General features: G+C 33.7%; 3 protein-coding genes across 6 annotated transcripts; all 3 read right to left on the bottom strand.

Annotated features, from left to right (window-relative positions):
- Positions 1-1,627: 1,627 nt before the first annotated feature.
- LOC114169199 (scarecrow-like protein 14) lies at positions 1,628-4,580 on the bottom strand. Of its 2 annotated transcripts, none has more exons than XM_028054235.1 (2): positions 2,143-4,580; positions 1,628-2,023 (listed from the first exon to the last, which is right to left on the bottom strand). In XM_028054235.1, the coding sequence occupies exon 1, from the start codon at positions 4,244-4,246 to the stop codon at positions 2,186-2,188; it is 2,061 nt and encodes a 686-aa protein (XP_027910036.1). In that variant the 5' UTR covers positions 4,247-4,580; the 3' UTR covers positions 1,628-2,023; positions 2,143-2,185. The 2 variants fall into 2 exon arrangements, with proteins under 2 accessions (XP_027910036.1, XP_027910037.1); XM_028054236.1 differs by having other exon boundaries at positions 1,632-1,978; positions 2,143-4,579.
- A 1,180-nt stretch (positions 4,581-5,760) lies between these two features.
- LOC114169334 (scarecrow-like protein 14) lies at positions 5,761-9,147 on the bottom strand. Of its 2 annotated transcripts, none has more exons than XM_028054447.1 (2): positions 8,927-9,147; positions 5,761-8,464 (listed from the first exon to the last, which is right to left on the bottom strand). In XM_028054447.1, the coding sequence occupies exons 1-2, from the start codon at positions 8,985-8,987 to the stop codon at positions 6,309-6,311; spliced, it is 2,217 nt and encodes a 738-aa protein (XP_027910248.1). In that variant the 5' UTR covers positions 8,988-9,147; the 3' UTR covers positions 5,761-6,308. The 2 variants fall into 2 exon arrangements, with proteins under 2 accessions (XP_027910248.1, XP_027910247.1); XM_028054446.1 differs by having other exon boundaries at positions 5,761-8,568; positions 8,927-9,145.
- A 3,867-nt stretch (positions 9,148-13,014) lies between these two features.
- LOC114169292 (telomere repeat-binding protein 5-like) lies at positions 13,015-18,309 on the bottom strand. 2 transcript variants are annotated; one of them, XM_028054376.1, is made up of 10 exons: positions 18,043-18,309; positions 16,958-17,157; positions 16,066-16,855; positions 15,765-15,974; positions 15,587-15,649; positions 15,410-15,489; positions 14,992-15,230; positions 14,431-14,757; positions 14,145-14,208; positions 13,015-13,540 (listed from the first exon to the last, which is right to left on the bottom strand). In XM_028054376.1, exons 2-10 carry the CDS (start codon positions 17,036-17,038, stop codon positions 13,244-13,246), a joined length of 2,151 nt encoding a protein of 716 aa, XP_027910177.1. In that variant the 5' UTR covers positions 17,039-17,157; positions 18,043-18,309; the 3' UTR covers positions 13,015-13,243. The 2 variants fall into 2 exon arrangements, with proteins under 2 accessions (XP_027910177.1, XP_027910178.1); XM_028054377.1 differs by having other exon boundaries at positions 13,015-13,495.
- Between the last annotated feature and the right edge of the window lie 3,019 nt (positions 18,310-21,328).

Raw genomic sequence — 21,328 nt, 5'->3', positions numbered from 1 at the left:
TATAAACATCGTAAGAAAAAAATATTTAATCATAAATAAAAGAGAATCATCGTAAAAAAAGTAAAAATTAAAGTAAAGAAAAGTAGAACAAATATGAAAACCTTATGCAGAATAAAATTAGAGTTTGAGTTTATCAACCTTTACCAATCTTAATATTTTTTATCGAAAAATTTCTTCTCTCTCTATATATATACTATCTAAAACTATTGGATTTCTTTGTTCAAATTCATTAGTATATGATATTTTTCTAGAGATGTATATTGTTAGTAACATACCTAATGTACGTTTTGAAATCGGTTAATCGTTAATTGAATCCAAAAATACAATAATTTTCTTGCAAATACACAAGCGAAGTTTTACAACTCGAACAAAGCTTTAACTGAGAAAATAGGAGCTTGATAGAAAAAAAGGCAGTGATTGATTCTTAGAATCGTAGTTTTAGGATTGCTTCCATTAGACTGATATTTGGCATACAAACATTAAAAATAACAAAAAGTTATATTGATTATGTTTGGTAGGGTTTTCTGGTTTAAAATTTGAAACAGTGGCAAGAACAAGATACAGAGTGAAATTAGAAATCACTATATCAAGATTAAGAATCAATGTATCAAATAAACCATAAATGATTCCCTCCCAAATTGCTACTTAGTTAAAATTTGAACATATGAGATTATGTTGCAAGTATTTTGCAAATTGCTAAATCAATGCAAAGTATATATGTACACAACTTCAAAACATTACATTCCTTCAATCTTGCTATATATATATATTTTTGGCTAAGTTTGTTTCAACATTCTGTCAAAACCATTTCCCCAGAATAACTTTTTTTCAGTTGACCATCAAATTTATTTCAATCACTTCCAGCAAATTGCTTAAGATACTTCTGCTGATACTGTGATTGCCTCAGACAAAGTAAACTTCCACTTCCAGCAACCATACTTAAGTGTTTGTTTGTTCAAAAGTCAGATAGAATTAACTTTAATAAATAAAATAGTTTTCTAGTACAGTAACTTTGCTTGTTTTATTAATCAATAACCACCTTTCGATCTTCAACTTCAAGTTCTTGAGGTACTGAAAGATTATGTCAGGTAAAACAATATTTACGAAACTTCATACTATTATTAATTTCTAAATCAAGTTTCACAGTCTAAAATCATTGAAATTAATCAATTCATATCATGAATAATATATTTCACAATTGCAGCAACAGCCAACAGATTATTTGGCAGCATGATAATAAATCACGGGTAAATCACTTTGGCAATGGCACGTAATAAGAAAATAGCATTCATAGAAGCATCAAGAGCCAATGTTAATGGAAAATTTTTAAAAAATAATGCAACCAAAGAGCATGCAATTTATAAGATCTAATGAAGTTATATCTCGTAAAGCACTGTTAAAAGTTTAAACTTAGTTTTTAGTGGCACAATTAAGGCAGGGAAAGAAAGCTAGGAGAACCAGGCATTTGTCAGCATTCTTATCTGAATATTCTAGTTTATATCTAAGTAGTAGCAACAAATAAAAAATTTGAAGTTCTTTGATCAGTGGAACAAATTACCCGAAAATTTTAGACAAGCTATCGCTGGAAATCATGACTTTTACTGCAACAAAATAAAATTGCAAGCATCACCGGAAAAACAAACTGAACATTGTCATCTGTTACATCATGTCAATTCAGTAGCTAATTTGGTTCAAGAGACAACGTATTACAGATTTAAATAGAAGGATGTGAAATGCCTAATACATGTTGGTTAGAAAGAAAACAACTCGATATTTTGATCACAAGTACTCTAGCAAACATTTTACAAGGATTCTCCTACTCTAGTACACCTTCCTTATCATTATAGAAATTGCATTATTTTCACAAGTCTCTATCCTACAAGCAAAGTCATGCCATAATTTTACCAAGTAACACGGTTCAAATTTTGGTACAATCTTCATCACAGCACCTGAAGGTGAAGCAAGTAGGTACCAGAACCTGGAACAGTGTAACGAGAAAAATAAGCTTCACCATTACAACAACCTGAAATATCTCAAAGCTCAAGCAACAAGCAAGTGTTAGCAGACTATAACTCAAATCCTTGACAGGGAAAACAAGAAATGGATAGAGTAAAAGTCAGTGACTAATTCTTAGAATCACACCTTTAGTCTAGTATGAGTTCGGAACCCACTTCAGTAACATTCATTATGCCGGCACCCAACAAGTGGAAGCATACAGAATGCGGCCCTTCCAACCTTGAAGCATCCAATTGTTATCTTCATCAAAGACAAAATCTCTGTGGTACCATTCCTTTAACTTGGTCCTAAACTTGGTCATCAATTCCGGATTCAATGGGAGCTGCTTGAAGCCAGCCCTTGTATTCCTAGCCTGCCACTGTTTGTATGTCTCAGGCCTCTCAAGTCTCTCAGAACCTTCGCATGCTATAACATTCACAGCCTCCCGGCCCAAAAACTCTCTCTCAATCATCAACCTCCATTCGTTTTCTCGAGGTATGACAGTGTCACACATATCATAAATAGCAGAATAATGAAACAAAGCCTCCCTAAACCTTGTGGCAAAGAAGGGGGCATTGTATGATCCATTAGTGATGGAGTGAGTAAATATATCTGGATTTATCTTCCTGATCAAATGCAAGACTGCATTTCTAGGACTGTCCACTTCAATAGACTCATCCAGTAAATTCTCAAACCTCATATGACAATTGACAGCAACAAACTCATTGCTCTCAATTTTAAGGGCTTCAACCTGAATTGTGTCCCAGTTCCTTGATGCTATGGCATGGTATTCAAAGGGAACCTTGTAACGCTTACAATAGTTAGAAAGACGGTGACCCGTCTCCTCAATCCTTTCAGAGGGACGAAAGCCTGGTTGGGGAAACTCTATCCCTGTGATCCTCAGTTTGGGAGGACCACCCTCTCTATCTGATAAAAACTTTATAAGAATTGGCCAGTGGAAACCATATAGGATGCCAAAATCAATAATATGGATGGTTTCTGCCTTTGCAGCTGCTTTCATAATCATTTTATTCGCAAAGAAATATATAAACTTCTTGTAAGGGGAAGCGGAAAGGAAAACCTGGTATGCCTTGAGAAACTCTGCTGCAGAACTCCTCTTAGAGGTCAGAAAAGAATACATTCCCTGTGCAACTGTACCATCCCCAACCAAGCGTGCCTCAAGACCATTGGCAAAGTAATGAGCCAACCTCTGTGATGCATCTCCAAAGGGAGAAGAGTGTTGCCTAATCTGCTTCAGCAATTCATTGGCCGTTCTGTTGTCATTGGCATACACAGATTGTGAGCACATCAACAAAAGATTCCTCAAATCAACTGTTTCCTTGTTCCTCCCTTTTCTCCTCGAACGACTCTTCCCTCCATCTGCTTCATCGACCTTCACTGCTCCACCTGGCAAAGAACTGATTTGGCTACACATGTTTCCCTCATGAAGCAACACCCGATCGAAAGCATCTGACAAATCACTCTCATCGGCATGGGAAAGTGCTGTCTGCTTGTTACTTCTCCCTTCTTCTTCTTCTTCTTCCTCTATAGCGTATCTCTCGTCCCTCTTGTGATTTTTCCCACTCAACCCATACGAAGTATCTACAAACTTATTCAACGCTTGTTCTCCGTTTGAACCTAGACCAGTCACAAGGTTAGGTCCCGGAGGAAGAAACTTGCTAGCTTCCTCCAGGCCCCGCCTGAACTGGGAAACGGAGTCAACATCGTTGAAAATATTCTGTGATAAGAGTTTGGCAATAGAAAAATCCAAATCTTGGAGTCCATGGTTGGCGGTAATGGACGGAGACGGCTGAGAAAGGGCGCGGGAGTTAAACTTAAAAACAGAATCTGGAGAAGGAAGCTTCAACTCACTTGAATTTTCATCCGAAAAATTGTTGTTACTGCTGTTGCTGCTGGTGCTGGTGCTGGCGGTGGTAGTGGTGGTGGTGGTTTCAGCTTCGGGACTGAAAGCAAGGGGGTGTTGATTGGGGGAAGGAGGTAGGTTACCGGCGAGAGCGTCGTAGAAAGATTTCTCCGTAACTTGCAAGGTGAGTGAGTCGTAGAATGGCTTGTGTTCGACGTTCTCTTCCATGAGGATCTGGCTGATGAACTTTGCAGTTTCTGAGAAGTCGTTATCTTCCAGCGAGGGGTCTCTGGAAGAAGGATCCATGGTCGGAAAAGCAAGCGGGTCTGTGAGATGGGTCATGCCATCTTCTTCTTCTTCACCACCGAAGAAGTTTGGGTGCTCCATGGTAAGAGTGAAAGAGTTAAGCTTTTGTGTTGGGAAAGAAAATTGATCGAAAATGGAAGAAGAAAAACAGAGGCAAAGGAAACCCTTTTGACTATTATGACAAAAACCTTAGTTTAGGGATGCCGCCGCGAATGTTCGGAGCTCAAAGGAGGGTGCTTTTGTAGTCAAAGAATAGAAGAACATCATAAGTATATGTCTCTACAATCTCAATACTGCACACAAACTGCAACTTCTTGATTTAGGTATGCAAGATTCTCTAATCCACTTTCCCAACTCCATTACACTTTTTTTTAGGAAAAAGGCATGTTCCTGAATCATTTCATCTATTATTGTTCTTCATCTCACAATTTTTATTTTTATTTTTTAAATATCTACATCCTTTAAGGAATGAAACTATTTTAGAAAGTACGTTTTGTCTTCATTCTCAAGCAGTGTAAGATTTTTTAAATTATTCTTCTTCAAAATGTAAGAAAAATTGGTTCTTTTTTACATAAAAAAACCTATATTTCTGAACGTGTGATCTAGATCCTCTTTTTAGCATCAACAGTGTCATATCATAAGGTATTAAAATTTAGTTTCACTGTAACTAAAACCATTAAACGAAAAGTCATAACAAGAAATTATGCTAAAAATATTTTTTTAAAATAGTTATTCTAAATTTAAAAAACTTGTTATAACAAATTATAATTAAATAAAAAAGTGGTTTTTTCAGCTAATTGAAAAATGATAGTTATTTCAATTTTTGAAATGGGATTTGAAAATTAATTTACTGACTAAAAATTAAGTTAAATTAAACTAGTCTTTAGCACGCATATTTCCCAACATAAATAACTAATCTATATAATAAAATTTATAATCAATAAAATTTAACATAAATAAATTATTTTATAATTAAAGTCTTCAATTTTAACATATAAATTACAAAAAGGAGTGGTTGGTTATTTATTCCGAACCAAAATGCCAATAGTTGACCGACAACGGTTCACGAGTGTCCTGTTTTTTGAGACTTTTCATAAGAGTTTGTTCTCTTCGTTGAATACGTCGAACGTTCAAATGTTGAGATGTTGTAAACTACATTAAAGCGAATAAAGTTTCATTTTACGATTTTGAAACATTTTTACTTGATTTTTAAAATTATTAAATTTTTAATAAATAAATAAATAATATTAGCCTATGATAGTATTTAAATATATATTTGCGAATATCTATCATGACAATATATGACTTAGTTTATTTAAGAATTTCGCTGCAACTGCTTTAAATTAAATTAAAATACCATCAACAAAAATTTAAATAAGTAATCAAGAAATCAATTTAATTAAGAGAAAAGTTTAAAAAATGATTTTCAACATTTGCAGTCAAAGAAGAAATAAAACTTAGACATTCATTACGAAATTCAGAAACAATAAGAGTGAAATTTCCTTTAGTTAAATGACTGATTAAAAGGAATGGAATATTATCTTATCATACAAACTTAGAAAAAGATGCATCATAAAGAAAAAGACAAGGTAACATGAGAAAGAGAATATGCATAGAAGTTATACGTTCTTAATGATGAAGACTACACTTTAATAGTATATTGACGGATAAGAAAACCCTACCATGGTGCATCTAGAGACTGAAGGAGAGTCCAATTCTCTAGGTCTTTTTGTTGACCTCTACTACACATAAAAAATACCTAATGTTGATATATTTAAACATAAAAATTAGTGTATAAATAGAACAACACAGAAAAAATCGGAGTGAAGGAAGTATTTGGCAGCATTTCAACTTCTAAAATCTCTAGCTATCTCAGGATTCTGCAGCTTAGGCTTACCTATCATAAGAACTCAACAAGGAAGAGTTCAACATTTGAATGTGTCATGCTCATGACTTCATCAATTAAAAATGTTCTGAGAACTGAAACTTAATTGAGCTGTGTCATTCCATTAGCAGGGATAAGCTTCTAGAATAAGTCAAGTTTAAGCCATAAATAAGACTTGTGGAAGTCCATGTCTACCCTACAAACACATGAAACATTTCTCCTAATGAAAAACTACCCTGAGAAGATCACTGTCAAGGCCTATGCAGGCACCCAACAAGATGAAGCATAAACTACTCTGCCTTTCCAACCTTGCAGCATAAAGTTTGCATCTTCAAGAAGCATGAAATCACTGTGATATATATCTTTCAACTTGCATCTTAATTTGTTGATGAGATGTTTATCCAGGGGAAGTTGCCTAAATCCAGCTCTGGTGTTCCTAACCTGCCATTGCTTGTATGTCTCGGGCCTCTCAACCCTCTCACAGCCCTCACAAGCTAAAGCATTCATTACTCTCCGACCAAAGAACTCTTTCTCAAACATCAACCTCATTGGATCTTCACGACTGACATTAGTGTCAAGCACATCAAACAACGTAGAATAATGGAAAAGGGCCTCCCGGAACCGTGTTACAAAGAATGGAGCATTGTAGCTTCCATTGACAGTACCTTGTATAAAAATACTGGGATTTGCCTTCCTTATTAAACTTAAAACGGCATCACGGGGACTGTTCAACACAACTGTCTCATCAAGTAGATTCTGAAACCTAAACATAGAATTCACTGCAAGAAGTTCATTCTCCTTTATCTTCAAGTCCTCAACTTTGATGGTTTCCCATTTCTGTGCAATGGCATTGAACTCGAATGGAACTTTAAAGCGATCACAATATCTTTTAAGGCGCAGCCCCGTCTGCTGGACTCTCTCTGCTGGCCTGAAACCAGGTTGTGGGAGTTCTATCCCTGTAATCCGAAGCTTGGGAGGCCCACCGAGTCTTTTTGATAGACGATAAATAAGAGCAGGCCATTGGAAGCCATAACGGATGCCAAAGTCTATAATGTGAAGAGATTCAACTTCCATGGCTAGCTGCAGAATTGTATGGTTTGCAAAAATGATTGATAGCTTCTTGAATGGACAGGCTGAAATATACATTTGGTAAGCTTTCACCATGTCTGCTGCAGAGGTTCTTTTGTGTGATAAAGCAGTATACATCTGAGTTCCTGTCCCAGCCAAGCGTGCTTCAAGAGCATTTGCAAAGCAATGGGCCAACCTCTGAGTCCCATCACCCAAAGGAGAAGTATGTTGCCTTATCTGCTTCAGCAATTCATTAGCAGACACACGATCATCAGAAGAAACAGCTTGTGCACACAGAATCAACAATGTCCTCAGATCCACAACTCCTTTTGTGTTTCCTTGCTTCTTAACACGGCTCTTCCCACCACCAGACTTGTTTGTTTCTTCTAATTTCTTCTGTGCACTCGAGGATGCTCCATTAGGAAGGTCTGCGTAACAAATACACAAAGGAGCTGGCTCCTTTCTGCATCCAGTGCCCAGCAGAACCTTATCAAGCAATTCTGATATCTCACTGTCATCAATGTAGACAGCAGATTGCTTGTTGCTTCTCCCATCTTGCGAATCTGCTTCTTCATCTTCCCGCCCGTGATTCTTCCTTCCTCTTAACTCCGCAGAAATTTCATCTCTCTCTGCCTTAATTTCCTCCTGCAGAGGAGGAACCTTCCTAAAAGTGGGGTTCTCCAAGTCAATAACCAAAGGATTCACTTTAGGTAGGAACTTATTGGCTTCTTCCACACCCCTCTCAAATTGCAGTACAGACTCACTCTTGCTAAACAAGGTTGGATCCAAAAATCCAGCCGTTGGCAAGAATCCTCTATCGGTAACACCGAAGTTGCTTGTGGTGTTCATGGAAGATTGGATTGAACTGGCCTGGAAAACAAAGTCAGTGGGAAAAGTTGTTTGCAGTATGGAAGGCTTATAGTCTGTAAGATCAACGTTATTCCAATGGGAATCAATCGAGTTAGTAGTGCTAGTGGTTGTACCACTGCTGCCATAATCACTGAAACTACTATCCTCAGGGCTGTCCACGTTGTGATAGGTTTTTACTGAAGAAGGGTGTGTCTCACCAATGGCCTCATAGAATGATTTCTCAGCAGCTTGGAGAGCCAAGGAATCATGAAACATACACGACTTCGCCTCCAAGTCCTCTTCCATAAGCATTTGGTTTATGTAGCGTAAGACAGTGGCAGAAAAATCAATCTCATCCAACGGAGACTCCTCATCGGGGGCAAAGGAAACATGGTTCTGAGCAAAGTTTAGATCAGGTGGAAGAATTAACGGGTTATCACTGAACCCAAACTCAAAGGGTCTCATCATCCCATTAACAGGGACAAGGAACTGATCCTCTGCAACAACCGTGTTGGGCACTTGGTTAGGTTTAAAACCGTTGATGAAATTGGACTCGAAACGTGGATCCATCAAGGCGACAAATTTCAATTCAAAACCAACACTGTAAATTGAAAAATTCAGAAAAAAAAATAAAAAATCAGTTTGTTTCCCCCATGAATCCAGAACCATACAATTAGCATAGCTTTTTAACAAGACATGAAAAGTGGAAGAGAGAGAGGTAGTAACACATGTATGCAAAAAGCTAAAAATATGTTCAAGCAATCAAAAGTTGTAACTTGATGCATGCGTTAAAAGAAGAAGCTTGAGGGAACATTGGTAACCCTAGGATAGTAAGATTTTGAGGCAATTTATGTGCATGGAAGCAAAATCGATGAGTTTGCTTTGCATAGCTGATGGACACAAGAAATAAAGATGATTGATTGATTAATAATGATTAATAGAAGAGAGGGAGAAGGAACCTGTGATGGAGAATTGAGATTTTCTTTGGTTTGTGGCCTTGGTGGAGAAGACAGAAATCATGGGGTCAAACTGAGACAGATCATTGAATGTTGAAACCCAAAACAAAACCAAACAAAACCTCTTTTGTGCACCAAATGTTAGAGATTGGCCTCTGAATCTTTGATGACAAATACAAATGCAAATGTTTGGTGGCTAAGGTGGGTGCTGTTATTTCAGCAACACACTTAATTAAATGTGGTCTTAAGTGATTCTTAACACCTTTACTTCTTGTCTTCAAGTGATTATTGTTGTAAAATATGTCTAAAGTGCACTAACTTTAGTGAACTTTTTATATACGAAACTTAGCATTCGTTATTAATTAATGATGCACTTGTTCGGTCATAGGAGATAATTACAATCTTTATCAAAATAAAAAAAATTCTAATGTCAAATGGTGTCACCTCACCTCATTTTTATAATGCATCTTCCGTACTCACTTTCTTTTATGAAAAATGAAATTTTGAGAATTTTTTATTATACATGTTAAAGCTCACAAAAGAAAATAAATAATATGTCAGCACTTTTTATAAATATTCGGAAACTTCAAATCAAATTTTAAGAGGTTAATTATGTTTTTCAGTTTATAAACTTTATTGTAATTTTTTTTTCTTTCTCAATGATTTGGTCCACTTAAACATTGGAATTAGAATATAAACAAGACAAACGACCAAGAAAATTCAACTTTCAGAGATGCATGTATGTAACCAATGGTGACTAATAAATTACTATTGTTAATATGATTTGGTTGAAGACCTCATAGGTTTATATCTTAATTTAACCTATTTTGACCTATTTCCAACCATTTTAAAGTAATTATTTAGTCAAAGGAAACAAAAATATGCTTCTCTTCATTATTAAACATGAGATTAATTTTCATTGATTACATTACATGGATAATATAAAAATTCAACAAGTCATTTTCAATTCAAAATTTTAAAATGATAAATATATATCATTCCTTTTACTCACTTTTATCTAGTAAAACTTCTAACTTAAATTTAAATATTTAAGAGTTTCTCCATGTTTACTTAAGGTTAAAATCTCTTAAGGAAAGACTTTTATCAGAATTTTTTTTTGAAACTTATTTTTATATGTTATAATCATCTATCTTATAAATGATCACTTTTAATTTCATTTATAAGTTTAAAAAAAATCGACATCATTAAACCATAAATAAATTTATATAAAAAACTAAAATATTGTTTTGAAATAAAAAATAAACATTTTATTTTATTTCTTATTTGTTGTTAAGCTCATACATTCTTAACTTATTCTATAATTTTTACGCTGCTAATTTTTAATTGATAAGATTAACTACCACACAACTTTAATATCAATACAAAAAGACTTGTATCGTATATACTATTTACACAATTAAATATATGGTATGCTGTAACTATATTTAGGTAAATAATTGGATTTGTACAAAAATAATTGATATATAACTTTAATTTATTAATTTTGTTTAAATTCTGTTAGTGATTAAACTATTTTTTATTTTTAACAATTATTTCATGAAATAAACAAATAATATTAATATATAATTAATTTTTAGAGAAAATATTTTATCGTTTATTTACTTGTTAACTTTAAAAATTTAAAATTCATAAAAATACTTTAAAATAAATATATATTAATTTTTCATTCAATAAATATACATAACATCAGTGTCTTTCTTTTCATCCATTCATAGTATAAAACATGTGATAAGAACACATTCATTGGTAGAATGAAAGTGAACACATAAAGGATATTCTAAACAAAAATATGCAATGAAATCATTTTCTTTTTGTTGAAATTCACATTAAATATATACTAAAAGAAGAAATACGTTGATAACTTTTTTTTGTAAATATTACTTTTTATCCACTGTATTTCTTAGCCTTTGTTAACATTTGTCAAGCAAATAAATACAAAATTCTTAATTTAGTGAGCAATAATAAATGTTCAACCATGCAGATTGTTAGAGAATTGTGCTGATTCGTCTATTCCTTATTTGTATAATAGTTTGGACAAGCGTCTTGCAACATAGACATAATTAATAACTCTAATCAATCAAATAATAATGAATAGAAAAATAATATTAGTACTGTAGAAACTACTAGTTTATCTTCTTTTCTTTTATTTTTTTTACTACTTTTCACTTAATTTAAACATTTTATTTTCTACCTTAATATTCTTTTCATGATCATCAAAATGGTAAAAATATTATATAGATTAACATAAAATCAGGTATTATTGCGTTTGTGTGTACGTATGCATTTCTTAAATATGTATAATATTATATTAGTAAGTGATTAAATATGTGTATACATATTTTTTTAAATATGTGTGATATTATATTATAATGTTATTGAGTTAATATATAAAATAAAATTATATTTATTAAAAATAAGATGAAATATATCAGAAAAAATGAAAAAATAATCGTTAAATAATAAAGAAGAGAAGAAGCAAAAATAAATAATTTTATACAAAATTTATAAAAATAATAATCAATTTTAAAAATTTTAATAAATAATTATATCTTAAAAGATAAAATTGATATTTTGAGATGTTAATAAAAAAAAATCTTTGTTATATATTGTTATAAATATCAAAATATCATCCTTAAAAGTTTGCTACGCGTCTACACTGAAATGGGCCTTAGAAGCCCGTCATTTGCTTTACTTTTTGAATTGAATATGACAGAATATTCAATTACTAGGACACTTTGAAAAGGAATATTCCATAGATAAAAACGAAATTGAAATTTTGTTGAAATTTTATGAACCACACTTTGAATTGATGGGGTTTAACTGTCTGAGTCACAATCTTTGTGGTCAAAGTTTGAGAAATGATGGTTGTATTCACTTATAAAGAGATAACAGATGCATGAACACAAAACAGGTTCCTCTTTTCTACAAAAGAGATTGTTGTGTACACACTCGCAACAAATTTAAACATGTTTTAGATAAAACATGAACCTCTAAGATACCTTCCATTCTTTATCCATTCTTTTTTAAAAATTTAAAACTAGATTATATACAATTGTACCATAAATTAAATAAATGCGCATGCATTTATAAAAAATATTGTTTATGTTATAAAAATACTTATTGTTTGATAGTGCTTTAGTAGTGGGAATAAAAATAATTATTTCATAGTGCTTTAGCTATGACTTGATGGATAAAATGTGTGTGGATATTGTTTTCTGATGGTCTTTATTCAAAAGGAAGTACCATGTTCATTTAATTATATATTTTTTTAACTTTCTTATTATAAAATTAAACCAAAAACTGGAAAGAAAACATTTTTCCTTGTCGTTTGTTGGAATGAAATCATATCTTTTAACTCTGATTATTTTTGTTTCAAATACATATTTTCTCTTAAAAATATCAAATTATGTGACAATCGATAGATCAGAAAGAAATAAAATAGTAATATTAATTATTACTATTTGAATGGTTTAAAATTGTGTGCAATAAATTGAGAGAGTGGCGATTTTTCTTTTGGCCCACGCTATTTTTTACTCTATTTTTTTTCCTTATTGTATTTTACCTTCTTTCTACAATAAATTTATAGGAATTGATTTGAGATAATGTTTAATTAGCAATTATATTACTTAATAACTAAATTAAACATACCTAAATTTCGAGAATGGAAATAATTTTAGTTTCTAACTCTTCATATTATTTTGACAAACAAAAGTGGTACGATCTTCAAGAAAAATGGATCTAAGTAGAATAATTTCTATATGCTCTAGAAAAAGAAATCAAAATCATATACTACTTCATTCTAAAAAAAGTAATATAGAAGTGTGTTACCCTCTTTTTTACATTTGAGATTATCTTTCAAAAAAATTTGAATTCATTCTTTCAGAATGAAAAAATAAAAACTACATTAACTACCCACAAATTGTAATCGAAATTCAGATCAACTTGTATTTCTTTTTTCCAAAACAAGTTCACATGCAACTGTAGTTATCTTTTCAGAAGCATATCTTCAGAAATTAGATAGGTAAATTGTAAAAGTGAATGTCATCTATCTAGAAGTAAAAACACAACGATTCTGTACAACAGCAATTAAATATTTACAGTGGAAAGAATTGTGTTAGGGAGCACTTTATTACATCAATCATTTACAAGAAGCAGTCTCCACGCAGGAAAAGATCTACATCAGGAGCAGAGATAATTTTACACGAACCCGATCCTGTGTACCTTGTCATCATCACTTTTTACATGGTTCATTCACAGGTAAACTTCATAAATATTTATTGAAAGCAAAAGAAAAGGACACTAATAACAAAAGTCAGAAACCAAAACACTTTCATCCACTTGGCCACATGCTGATGACAACCCCTGCCCCTTACGATTGAAGGAGAAGACGGTTTCAGTTTCCGGATGCTGCTTCTGCGGTTGCTTAGTCTGCTGATGGGACCAATATGCGTGGGCCACTAGAACCCTGTCCAAAAGTTCTTGGGGAACAGGTTCACCCCTTCTTTGCTGAGGGGATATTCTGGCAGTGTGCACTAGTGTTTTCCATTTATCCTGCAACAACCCCAAAATCACGTGTAAAATATTTCTCTGCCATGCCTGCTCAGTAAGGAAACAAAAAGTCCATGATTATCAAAATGGTCTTCATCTTTTCATAGATTCAATCAACATCTTGCAGTAGTTTTACAAAAGGCAGAAACATGAGGAATAACTAAGTTTTGGTTTGATTAGGATTTTGGACACTTGTATCTCATTATGTTTTGATTTTTATGATTAACTTTTCTGAATATCAGTAGCCATATTTTTAGTTTTGTGGGTCTTGCTACCCAAAATACATGGAAACTATAAGGGATTAGTTTTTTGGTGGAAATAAAGACTAATAATACCTTAGAATATAACAACTTGTATATGAAATAAAGTCCAAACGAATGAAACTTCTAAGGATCTATGACTAAACCTCAAATAATAAACTAAGGGGATTAATTAAGAATCAAAACCTGAATATGTAGAAATTATAGGACCCAAAACATTTAAAAACCTCAAGTTATTATACATCAAAATCTATTTAAAAGATAAGACCTGATAACGGGAAATAGCACTAGACAAGCAGGTAATATCGAGTTAAACATGTTTTAAGAGTCATTTACATAATAGCATATACAGTACTGCAGTTTCCAAGCAAAAAAGGATCACATGCTTTTACCTTCAAATCCACATATGTCCGATGCTTTGCATTATCGAAAGCACAAAGCTTAACATCACGCCACCTGATTATATTTTTTCGAAAGAAAATAAAAACACAACATAAAGGGATTGTATGAGGAAATCTCTCCAAGAATCCAGTCACTGAAAATAAAGACGACTATTATCCACACGCCCTCACAAGCAACAGGATGGAATACTAGAACAAACATGACCAATACTATTGTCTGGCCAGCTTATGGAAAAGAAAATATTATTGTCAAGACAAAGTCTCGTGTATATCTTACCTTCCGGTTCCTAGTTTTTCAACTGCTTGAACCAGTGCTTCTACTTCATCTACAGAGAAAGGCCTACGTATTCGGCGCTGTACCATTTCTGATCGCCTTGGCTTCTGGGGTACAGATACCATAGCTAGTTCCTCCTTACCCTTTTCAAGAACAGTAACCAATTCTTTGAAATCTTCCATACCTTTGTCAACAGAAGTGTTAGCAGGAGAAGGTGCCGAATCATTATCACTTTCGAATTGGCTACCAAAACTTGCTACTTGATCCTCCGGTAACGTGTCAGAATTGCCTTGAATGCTCTGATGAATTACAGCTGGACTAGAAGGACACCTGAACAATAATTTTCAGAAATATAAACTAAATAATATTTATAAGATGACAGTATGAATAATAGTTCATACAAAAACATGCCAGTGGTACTAGAATAATTGAATCAAGTATATAAACACCTCATTTCTAAGAGAAAATATAAAGTCCACAGTGTGTTCGAGTACAAATAATTAGGAACACTAATGGACAATCCCAGTTCCTACCATACAACTTCACTTGAAGGTTATACACTACCTTAATACAGGTGGAGTTACGTCAGCGCCAGAACAGGGAGAATGTGCAGCACATACAATCGGTAGGCTTTGTGAAGAATTAGGCTCCAAGGTGAAACCCAAAGCATCAAGCTGGTTATGATGAGAAATTCCAGTTTGAAGTAGTGTTTTACTATCATCCCTAACTTTCTTTCCCTGGAGAAAAACACCAATATGCAATTCACTTCCGAGTACAGCAGTCACTGCATCCATTACTGTCCTCTGCAGACCAAAATGCTATAAGAAATACAGCAAACTGAACTTGTGATGGAAGAAACATGCAAATGGAATGGATTCCTAAAATGTAAAAGCAACTTATAAATTACACAGATGTCATTCCTCGCAAACATCTAGAAATGCGAAAATGGTATGTAGATGACCAAATATATAAATTATTATACCTTCAAGGACCCAATTGTTGCAGTTTCTGGAACCTCTATAAAAAGCTCTGGCACTCTAAATGACTTGATCCTAAGCTTCACTGGTTAAAAGAAAGAAGTTTACATGTAAGAACCGCTTTGAAGATACCGATCAAGTCAAAGAATACATAAAGAACTGCCCCCTTAATCTTCGCATACCATGGGAACCTATTCGTCGTAACATCTGGTGCTGACATGCCTCCAAGGATGGAATTCCAGGGTCTGCATCAAAGATTTGAAACTTATTTAAACAAATATTCCATGAGATCCTTAAATACAGAGGTGAAGCAAAAATCAAACAGTAAGAAGGAAGCCACATAGAGGGAATGCGTAAAACCTCTGTGCATCCCGGGAAGTGAGTCACAAGCATCCGGATTACTACAATTCTTGGGTGAATAATAAATTCCACCACTCCTGGTAAATCCACTAGAATTTGAGACAGACTTATAATTAAAAAGCTTCCTCTTTTTGAAAGGAATATTCATCTGAGAAATTTGGCGCTTATTGCACTTCCTCTGATTGTGGCAAGTTTTCCTCCAAACCCCATCTAAAATTAGCACGTTTCCAATTAAAAAAACAGTGAACAAGCAAAGAAGGATGAAGGTTAAATTAATCTCATACCATAAGCATGAACTCACCACGGTTAGAAAGTGTGTCATGCTTCGGCTTTCGAGCAACTTTCTGAAAGTTGGAAGCCAGTCTTTTACTTATTCCACTGTCATCTATACAATCCTTCGGCCTAAAAGCGTTGGTTTTAGTATTAATAGGGTGAGTACACCCAGAAGAGTTTTCGTCATCATCTCTACTAACTACTGGTACATTGTTACAACCTTTGGACAACAAGCTACAAGGAATCCTATCCTTATACCCAGACAATTTGGCACTGCCACCTAAACTGATCAACGCAGGAGGATTTTCATCCAGCGGATCCCCAAAACTGTACATCTCAATCCCACTGCCAATGGGCACCTTCTCCAACTCATGCATCCCATCCTTTCCTTTACCTGTATTGCCATCTATCTTGAACTGACTTTCCTTTGGGTAACCGGAAGGATCTAATTTGACTTCGCTAGTAACATTTTCCATTTTTATATGGCTATTGTCATCCACCCATGTATTTGCAATGAACCTCTCTAAGCAACTAGAACTAGTAACTATAGAAGCAATCTTTGCATGGTCATCAATTGCAGGATGTGGGAATTCATTCAAACTTTTTTTGTCACAATTTCCTTCGTCAGAAAGCTCAGATTTGGATGGTTTATTTGCATCATGGCAATCTTTGACAAATCTACACTGATCCTTATTTGATGATGTATCACTAGAAATGGCCGGATTCTCTCTCTCTTGTAATAGTTTACCAGCTACGGTGGCCAATAAGTCAAATGCACACTTTTGCTTGTCTTCCGCTCTTTGAAATTTAGCCCTCCTCTAGGAAACATTTTAACAAAACAATTATAAATATTGTTTTCATGAAATCTTACGTAAATTGAAGTATTAACCAGCCCCACATGAGAAGCAGAACATATTTACCCTAACTGAGCGAGAAGCTCGGGGCATGGCAGGAGCCTGATAGCCATTAAATCCGTACTCTATCCTCTTCTGTAAGACCATATCTTAGAAACCATGCCAGAACAGACGGATCAAGCACAGATAATCAGCAATCAACACCCACTATCCGATAAATGAGCACTTTTCTTCTTGCTCGACTTAACAAGCCACAATTTGAAAGCCTGACAGCATACCCATAAGTAAAAGATCAGATGCATTACAGTTTCACTACCAGTAGAAGTAAATAGTAAGTATTGTACAAAGTTTTACGTTAGTGAATTTCGTCTAGAATGATAAAATAAATATCTAAGAGAAAGACTACGAATTAAATAGTCCCACCCTTCCCTTATAACTACGCAATGCTTGGGTGTGAGGGTATATCTGGTGGGGCATCTCAAAAACATGTTCGTTTCTTTAAAAAGGAAAAAAAAAAAAAAAAAAACTTTTAAGACCATAGTCTAAAAGAAATTTAAAAAAAAAAAGTGCATGTTTCCATTCCAAGATTTGAGAAGATATCATAGAGAGATGACAACAGAATATTTGCAATAACAAAAAACTAGATTCGGCAAATACCATTAATTGCAACTCAATCTTTCAGAGTTAAAAATCAGTCCCTTCATATGCCAAACCCAGAGAAAGTTAATTAAGTAACTTTCACCAGATCCAGGCAATTGATGATAAAGGCATAAATACAGAGGATCACACAACGAAAACAGATTCAGAAGAAGATAAAAAAAGCTTTACAAAACAATTCAGCTCATATAAGACACCATGCGCTCAAATCAAGGAAGAAGCAAAACCAAACGAGATTTCAGACAGGTTCACGGGAAAAGTCAAAAAAATTCAAAACAGATACCGTAGTAGGGATCTGAAACAACGAAGCAAGACCGATCTTAAAAAAACAAGCAAAACCCAAAGAAAAACGGAGATTCAACTCGGGTAAAGAAAACGAGACCGAAAATTCTGAAGTTTCAACATAACCATACAACACAATTTCCCATTAATTTCATCCTCCAGCAATCAAAATCACTGTCATAAAAACCTTCGGTGAAACAAAATAACCTTACCTGTTTCCCTTCACAGAACAGAATTTGAACCGGACGAAGCGAAATTCCGGCGAATGTAAGATCGGCGAATTTCAAATTTCGAAGTGAACCAATAAAATCAACAACACTACTTTTTTTATCACAGAAGCAATTTGTCTCATGATTTGGTTTGTTTTTGTCTCAGGAAACTAAATTGAAAAGAAAAAGAAAACAATTTGTTGCTTTGAATCCCAAAACCCTCTGGTAAAGCTTCCCATCCTTCGCTTAAACCCCCAAAGCACTATATGACCAACCCGCCCACCGGATGTACCGGTTATTGCAGTTAACTCCACCGGATATCGCAGGTTAAAGGTGAAAAGCGTTGGGAAGGTAAGTACGTAATTGCAAAATTCCATCATTTTTTTATTTTATTTATTTTCCGCTATTACGCCTCTCATTTGAATTATACAGTATAATAATAATAATTAATTAATTAATAATGTCTAAATATGTGTATAATATAATGGATATATATATATATATATATATATATATATATATAATATGAGGTTTTAGTGGGAGGGTGGGTGAGAGAAGCGTGACACTTTTACTTTTTTGTCATGAATATTATTACACGGTTTTTCGTGTTAAAGATAATATTTGTATGGACGACAAAACAAACTTTTTATTATATTCAATTCTCATAATCCATCAAATATAAAATTAAGAAACTAAGTAATGTGATGTAGAGGGTAGAAATTTGGTACACTCGTTATCATTTATATCATTATCAATTTCAACACCAATAAGAGTTGCGTTCTGCTTGATAAACGGCGTTTGGGAATCTCTGTCAATACGTCGTTATAGTGTAATAATGTTTCATACTGTTGCAAATACAATATTAAAAGTGACGATTTTGACTGTAGCAGAGTATATAAGAGAAACTATAGTGACAAAATATTAAATATTATTGCTGCCTGATGTGGACACGTGTAGGTCTCCAGAGAAAGACTTGGGTTATCGTTACACGTGGCAGCGGTGCAGTGGCTGAACCACGTCCTTTGTTTCATTTTAGCCAAAAAAGGGTCTCATATCATATCATCCACGTCACTACGTCTATTTTCTTTTTGTCTTCCTTATTTTATTTGTAGAGATAATGTGATGTCACTGTCAAAATGGACAAGCTTGTTTAGGAAAAATAAATTTGAGTTTATCTATGTTTTATAGAATTCACAAGTAGGTTCGTATAAAAAGTTAAACAAGAATGTTTATATATAATGTAGTTAATTTAGTTTTTTTTTTTCTCTTATAGGTGGTGTGATGAGTTACATTAGAGTTGGTTAAGTGAGAAACAGATGCAAAACCAAACCAAGCATTGATTACTTTGGAGAAAGTTAGTTCAACCAAACAAGCAAGCTTGCAATGCAACACATGTTGCTGTCTTTCAATATAACACAACTAGTTATGATTCGTTAAATGTTTGTGCATAACACATAAAAATTTAGTTTCTGATTAAGCACAGTTTTATGTTCTTTCATTAAAAAAAAAAACAATAATATTATAGTTTGTTGAAGTAATTGTACGACGTTGGTATAAACATTATCCTGAGTAAACAATTGTGTGTTAGGAATAAAAAGAAGGAAAAAACTGAAAAGGATTTGTCCTTTAGGAATTGAATTGGGTTGGAAAAGGGTAAGGGCACGTGATGAAGAGGAAATGCAAGGTGGCCCACGAAAGAGATGGCGTGTGTTGTTCCACTTCTTACTAATTTGATTGAAGACAGAGGAATCCATATTCCTTCCCCAAGAAAGCTGGAAAAGAAAACCTCTGTTTCATTGTCTTGTATTAAAGATCATGTTCATGCCATGGTCGAATCATTAGTTACAGATCTGTGTTTTCAATCCCCGTGAAATTTTGGATCCAAAGAATAACTGATACCTCAGAGAAAACAAGCAGAACAAAGATTAAACAAAAGCTTATTTGCAGGTAACCCAATCCTCTTCGCAATGCCCACCTTTGTTGGATTCTCGGTGCAGCAATGAAAAAGGTTTAATATATTTTAATTAATGTATTCTAATCACATAAACTAAAGAGAATGAATTTTTGGTACGTGAATTTTATCTTATAAATGGATTTTATTAAATTGAATTAAACTTAAAATTTTCATAGAGAATTGTATTAAAAATATCCCCTTAATATAAAATAGACCAAATGTAGAGTCAATGTAAACTTCACCTTAATAAATAAAACTGAGAATTGTCTATAAAAATGATTGATTTTAAGAAGTCACAAAATAAGTACAGCAAGGACAGTCAAAAGTGTGACTGTGACCTATGAACTGACATGGCGATGGAGTAAAAAATGAAGTGAGATAGAGAAAAGAAAAGTAGAAAAAAACAAGTAACAATGATCGGAAGAAGTTTGGAAGAGGAAGCTAGGGATCAAGTGCGTAGTTGGAGGGAGATTAAAGGTCACGTAACTTAAATGTAATTTACTTGACGTACAAGTCACATTCAGATCTCAGTCACACCCACAAGGAAAAAGGGAGAAAGAACAAAAGTTGAGGATCAAGTAGATAGTATTACACCTCCAAGGACATGCTTCAATTAATGGTTATAAACTTAAATGAGTTAAATTTAAGTTTAAAAACCCAATTCAAAAAAAGCGACGTGTAAAATTAAGTTTTCTGGAAAAGTTTGTGTAACAAACGTATTTTTGAAACTATGCCAAATTCAAAACAATCAAAATAGAAAACCAAATACTGAATACAGAATCATGGTGTGCACCTTTTTGGGTAGTGCGTACAAATCAACCTATCGTTCGAATCAGACAAGGCAATGGTAAAAACAGTAATGAAAAAGTCGTGTGGGGACCAATTGAACATGCGTTATTAAAAATTCATGCAAATACCTAATTATGATCTTAAAAGATGTGCTGTGAAAAATATTGCATTTAATTGATCAAAATAATCAAGGGATGTGATCCATCGCAATTAAATTAATATCAGTTGCAGTCAATGACTGATAAAGGTAAATATAACAAAGAAAGTGGTGGAAAAGAAAAGGCTGACAATAAATAGCTGTAATATTTCTACCCCCAACCTTTTATAATAACCTTTTTATCTCTATCAATTATTTGTAAAAAAAAAATACAAAATTAATTTACAACTATAATTTCTCAAATCTAAAAACAAGAAAGGGCACTTGCACTATCTGATCCTAACCTAGAAAACAAGGGCACTTTCACTCTCTTCCCCCAGATTCTTCTGGCTACCAAAATGAACGTAGGAATCCCACAAGACACACTCAGGTGATATGCATATTGGTCT

The sequence above is a fragment of the Vigna unguiculata genome, chromosome 11 (genome assembly GCF_004118075.2).
Source record: "Vigna unguiculata cultivar IT97K-499-35 chromosome 11, ASM411807v1, whole genome shotgun sequence".
NCBI classification, from domain to species: domain Eukaryota; kingdom Viridiplantae; phylum Streptophyta; class Magnoliopsida; order Fabales; family Fabaceae; genus Vigna; species Vigna unguiculata.
Note: the sequence above shows the minus strand (reverse complement) of the source record. Positions and strands in the feature narration are given on the sequence as shown.